This window comes from Octopus bimaculoides, chromosome 14, assembly GCF_001194135.2.
Source record: "Octopus bimaculoides isolate UCB-OBI-ISO-001 chromosome 14, ASM119413v2, whole genome shotgun sequence".
Taxonomy (NCBI): Eukaryota; Metazoa; Mollusca; class Cephalopoda; order Octopoda; family Octopodidae; genus Octopus; species Octopus bimaculoides.
The window spans coordinates 12,695,669-12,701,864 of record NC_068994.1 but is presented as its reverse complement, the minus strand read 5'-3'; the positions used below and the strand labels follow the sequence as shown (position 1 = coordinate 12,701,864).

Below are 6,196 nucleotides of genomic sequence, written 5' to 3'. Positions count from 1 at the left end.
ATAACCATTTAAAATGTCAGCACAAGGCCAGCAATTTTAAAAGTGTGTGGGGGGGGGGGGTAAGTCAATTACATCAATCCAAGTACTTGACTACTACCACTACTACTACATTTTATTGACCTTCAAAAGAAGAAAAGCAAAACTGACCTCAGTGGGAATTGAACTCAGACCATAAAAGAGTCAGAAGGAAAGCTGCTGTGCATTTTGCCCAATGCATTAATGATTTTGCCAGCTCATCACCCTCCAATCTGCATCAATAACAATAACACATTTTACATTAATTTCATGTTTAGGATTTATTAAATCTGAAATAAGAAATGAATTCTTCTTGGTTCTTATTGTCTTCAACATTGGCTGTGTTTAATCACTTATTCTTCATGAATAACACCTACTATTCCAAGCTAGCAGTTTTGCCTTTTGGATTGTGGGCCTGAAGATGGGGATCAAGTGTTTTGACAGCTGGTTTGTTTTTATTATTTGTTCTTCCATGAAGGCACATTGCTCAGTAGTTAGAGCATTGAGCTCACAATCATAAAGTAGGGAGTTCAATTCCTGGAACAGGCTGTGTGTTGTGCTCTTAAGCAAAGCACTTTATTTTATATTGCTCCAGTTCACTCAGATGTTGAAATGGGTTGCGGCATCACTGGTGCCAAGCTATATCAGCCTTTGCCCTTCCCTTGGACAATATTGGTGGCACGGAGACAGGAGGCTAGTATACATGGGCGACTGCTGGTCTTCTGTAAACAACCTTGCCTAGACTTGTGCCTCGGAGGGTAACTTTCTAGGTGCACTCCGATGGCCATTCATGACTGAAAGGGGATCTTTACCTTTAGTGCTATCCCACCTCTTTACACACAATTCATCGTGGGTTTGGTTTTTGTGCCTTTTATCATACTGGCATGGGTTAGCTGAAACTTGAAGATTTTCTATTTTCTACAGCTGGATGCTCTTTGTGTGATTTATTCTATTTTTCTTTCCAATGGTTTTCAAACACTGAATGCTCAAACTATGGGTCTCTTTGTTATTGCTTACAAGAGACTGTAAACAAAAACAATTATGGCTGTGTGTTGAAGAACCTTGCTTCTCAACCATGTGATCTTGGGTTTGGTCCCACTGCATGGTACATTGGGCAAGTGTCTTCTACTGTAGTCCTGGGTCAACCAAAACCTTGTGAGTGGATTTGGTAGACAGATACTGAAAGTAGCCAGTCACATATTATGTACATACACACATTTACATGTATGTATGTATCTATCTATCAGTGTGTGTGTGTGTGTGTGTGTGTCTGTTTGCCTGCAACCACCACTTGACAATCAGTGTTGGTTTGTTTACATCTCCTCTACAAAGACACTTGTTTCTGTCACACTAACCTTCCATCATCAGACACAAGATTACTTCTTCCAATACCCCCTCCCATCTCTAAAATTCCTTGTCTTCTAATTTATTTGGTGAACCTGCCGGTGCTGGTGCCACATAAAAGCATCCAGTTCATACTGTGAAGTGGTTGGCATTTGGAAGGGCATCCAGCAGTAAAAACCATGCCAAAACTGACCTCACCTGTGCTGGTGCCACATAAAGAACACTCAGTCCACTCTACAGAGTGGTTGGCATTAGGAAGGGCAACCAGTTGTAAAAACCATCCCAAAACAGACACAGAAGCCTGGAGTAGTTTTCTACCTGGCCGGCTCCTGTCAAACTGTGATGGAAGGCGGATATTAAACAATGATGATGATGATAACTTGGCAGTTTGGCAAAAGAATCTGATAAACTAAGTACCAGGCTTAAATATGTACTGAGGTTGATTTGTTCAACTAAAACCCTTCAGGGTATCATCCCAGCAAGGTTATAGCCCCAATGACTGAAACATGTAAAAGATACATAGGCATGGCTGTGTGGTAAAAAGCTTGCTTCCCAACCACATGGTTCCGGGTTCAGTCCCACTGTGTGGCACCTTCATTTATCAAAATCAGGACAAAATCAGAATGATTTGTAGAACTATCATTACCAAATGTTACCTTAATGTTTGTCAGATGCTCAGCACTGAACAAAACAGATTTGAGGGGAATCTAATCTAGTGAATAGTAACATTGATTATTTTATTATAGTCTTTTTTTTTTCAAGATAACAAGGGTACCACTTGATGGGGACTTGGTTGTTATTTCTTGTAGGTCTAGTGACCATCTGGCAGTTCCATCACTGATTTGAGCATGTGTGTGTGTGTGTGTACAGGGGTAAGATTGAGGGGCACTATTTCTCAATCACTTAATGTCAAGTAAAGTAGGGTCTACCACCTGAACTGATGTCAGTGGATGAAAAGAGAAAATAAAATTAGAAACATGGATGAAAAAACAAAACAAAATATAACAAATCTTTTACAGGTATTGCTTAGGATTTTATATGGGTTTTAGACTGTGGTATACACTGGAAATGTAGGAGAACAGCATCAACAAAGGTTAACAGCAGCTGAATTCTCCTTATGAAAAATGGTACAATAATGACGATTTCTAAAAAAACACATACGATCACATTATTAGGGTATATAGTTAATTAGACTGATAACCCTCTATGCTTTAATCCTTCAGCATTCTGATTAATCTGTTGAACATAATGCTTATTTATTCACGCTGTTTTGAATTAATTGTACATTATCTCAGCTGCAAGATTTCGATGATGTGATTTCGTTTTTAGAAGGACACTGGAGGGAAGATGTGAGTGGCCAGATCTGGCCAATTTGTACATAAAACAGGTAGGGACCAGTTTAAATACTGACTTCAAATTTTGGCACAAGGCCAGCAATTCCAAGGGATGGGGTAAGTCGATTACATGGAATCCAGTGCTCAACTGGTACTTATTTTACCAACCCTGAAGGGGATGAAAGGCAAAGTCAACCTTGGTAGAATTTGAACTTAGAACTTCAGGACAGATAAAATGCCACTAAGCATTCTGCCCACCGTGCTAACAATTCTGCAAGCTCACCACCTTGACCAGTTTAAATATTGAAAGGTTAAATATTTGGTTAGTACGTATTTGGTCAGTATTCATTTTATTGATGCCCAGAGAGATGAAATGCCACAATCAAAGTCAGATTTGAATCTAGAGCACAGATGGGTGCGACTAATATACCATTAATACCACAAATTGGCAAAATTGTTAGGGTGTCAGACAAAACACCAAAAAAATATCTACTCAGGTTCTTTACTTCCCAAGTTCAAACCCAGCTGACTTTAATTTTGTTTTTCATCCATTTGGGTTTAATAAATAAATTAGAGTACCAGTCCAGAATCGGGCAAAAAAATGCTTGGCAGTATTTGGTATTTTGTCCCGATTGCTCCTGCATGAGTGGCAAACTTGTTTATATCTAGTCAACAAGATGGTGTCTTGTAAGAAAGTACTCAAAGAAAGGCATTAAGAAACCACCTCTGTGTTCTCATAAGAAAATTTTGTGACAAGCACATGGGATTTGTAAACTAAATCATCAGAGATTGTTTGTTGACCTGATGACATAAGAATGAAGAAAGAAAAATACCATCAGGTATTATTATATGTAGCACTGGACCGACTCCATTATCCACTGCCCCTTGGAAATAATATATTAATAACATAGGTGTGTGGTTGAGAAGTCTGCATCTCAACCATGTGGCTTAAAGTTCAATCTTACTGTTTGTGATTGGCCTGCAATCAGTGCAGTTTGTTGACATTTCCTGTCAACAAATCATCTGCTAACTCTGTGCTTTTGAGATTCCTCTGGAATGAAAAAGAATAAAAAACAAGAGTCCCTTACTTGAAAAACAATTAAGGGTTGTCAACAATGTTAGCTCAAAATTTACTCCTCTCAAAACCATGTTAACATGGAAAGCCAGAGATTTTAAACAAAATGAAAAAAACGGAAATGTTAGTCAATGGGTGAGGTTTGAAAAATCATGATCATTGTCAGAAGTTCAATAACATAGGTAATTTAACTGTATCATTTATGACAACTCTACGCAGAAAAAGCCTGTATCGAGCCTCCAGGCTCATGAAGCTGGACCTTATCTGGTTTCAAGGGATCTGACTGACTGAAATAAACCCCTGGATGGGAAGCCAGTCTATCATAGGGTTAACTCTACAGATATCACAGCTACACATATTCAACTGAATGGATTGGAGCAATGTGATACGAAGTGCCCTGCTTAGGCACACAGTGTGCCACCTGGTCTGAGAATTAAACTTTCAACCCAGCAATCATGAGCCCAACATCCTAATCACTAGGCCACACATTTTCACTCTTTATACAAAAAAAGTTTCTCTCCACTGGTAATTTCCTCACACCTTCACCCCATAAAAAATTTTTTTTCCATTTGTAATTTTCCCATCCCAACATGGATAAGGTTGTTTACTAACCTATTTTTATTTAATATTTTTACAAAACGTGTTTATTGAAATTAAATTATTGGAACAAGTATTTCTCTTTGTGCATGGATATTCTCATTTTTACAGATAGACAATGATATAGGCATGTATTATATACGGTTGCCATCACAAGGGCCAGTTCTTGTTGCAGTGTAGTGGGCCTTACTGGCCCTGAGAGCTATGCTAGCAGAGCACAAGTTCCTGGGAAGGCCTCCCATGCTGGACAGGTTAAAGGCTAGAGGCCAAGTTTGCATAGGACCAACACCTCTACCTTGAAGAAAAACCTAAGTTACAGAAGCATTGATGATAATTCAAAAATCAATAAGATCCAGGAGAGGAAGTCTTTCCCCTCAAGGAAACATGATGTGATGCAGCAAAATCTGAAAAGAAAAGCAGGGATCCAACAGGAAAAGGGAGAGAAAAGACAGCCCTGATTCAAAAACAGTGGAGAAAAGTTATTAATGGCTTATACTCCTCAAGGGAGTGACGGGCTTAAGTAAATAAAGTGATGTGTAAGTTGGCTCTGAGACAGAACACAATTGACTTTAGCCAAAGATTGGAACTTTGAACAACATTTGCAATAGTCAATTACATAAATACCTAAACCTTGCAGAGTAGGGGGGAAACAAAAAAAACAAACAAAAAAAAACAAACAAGACAAATGAAAATAAAAACAACACTAAATATCCTCTTAAAAAGACATGAGATGATTTTTAATATGCAGAAGACAAATAAGTGTCTGGAAGTGTTAGGTGCGAATTGCGTTGTTTTTTGTTATTTTAGGTTTTTTTATTATTGTTGTTGTTGTTGTTGGTGGTGTTGTTGGAAATCATTGTAAAATGTTTAAATGTTGCAGTGTTACCTTCTAGATGTATTTGGTGCGGTTTAAGGCCCTATCAGCATAACTATCGTCAGTAATTTTGTCCCAGTCATGCTGAGTCTGGCCAACCACAAATCCCAGTTCTCGGCGGCGCAGTTGTTGCTTACGTTCTTCCATATCGGCCCATCGTACCTGAAACAGAAAAAAACCGCAGTTGAAACAACACTACGATATATAAATTGCACAACTACCACCACCACCACTACTACAGTTACTACTACTACTACTACTACTACTAATGATGCAACAGCAGAAAAATGAAGTGCAGTGACACCAGAAAGGGAAGATAAGAGAGGAATGGAAACAGAGAAGGCAAAGAAAAGCATACGAAAGTAAGAGAAAGCGAGGCAGAATGAAATAGGGATTGTGGAGAAGTAGAAAGAGAGGCAGAGGGTGAAAAGGGACAGGGAAGTGAAAAATAGTAAAAGAGAGATGTCCTTCCTATTGCCAACCCTCACCAAGCAAGGTAATATTTTTTCTAACAGCAAGCCATGTTTTTCACAGGAGACTGGAAAGGAACAATAGTGATGCCCATTTATAACCATCAGGTGAGGGCATCAGGCTGTAGAAAATTTTCCACACAAATAGGGCTGCACATATGTATATACATTTTGTAGGTGCAGGCATTGCTGCGTGGTTACGAAGCTTGCTTCTTAACCACATGGTTTTGGGTTCAGTCCCACTGTGTGGCATCTTGGGCAGGTGTCTTCTACTATAGCCTTGGGTTGACCAAAGCCATGTGATTGAATTTGGTAGGTGGAAGTTCCCGTTGTGTGTGTAAGTGCTTGGGCTACCTAACACACAGGACAAGCTTCTTTACAGTTTCCATCTACTAATCCAAACATAAGGCTTAAGGTGGGCCTGGGGCTATTGTAGAAGATACTTACCCATGTTACCAAGCAGTGGGACTGAAATCAAGACTACATG

The 6,196-nt window shown here is 39.1% G+C and overlaps 1 protein-coding gene across 1 annotated transcript in view; it reads right to left on the bottom strand.

Annotated features, from left to right (window-relative positions):
• Window positions 1-5,075: 5,075 nt before the first annotated feature.
• Window positions 5,076-6,196, bottom strand: part of LOC106868928 (death-inducer obliterator 1) — a 41,576-nt gene continuing 40,455 nt past the window's right edge. Inside the window, exon 17 of the mRNA XM_014914392.2 lies at window positions 5,076-5,401. Coding sequence (XP_014769878.1) covers window positions 5,255-5,401 — 147 coding nt within the window. The 3' untranslated portion in view covers window positions 5,076-5,254. The remainder of the gene's footprint in view (window positions 5,402-6,196) is intronic.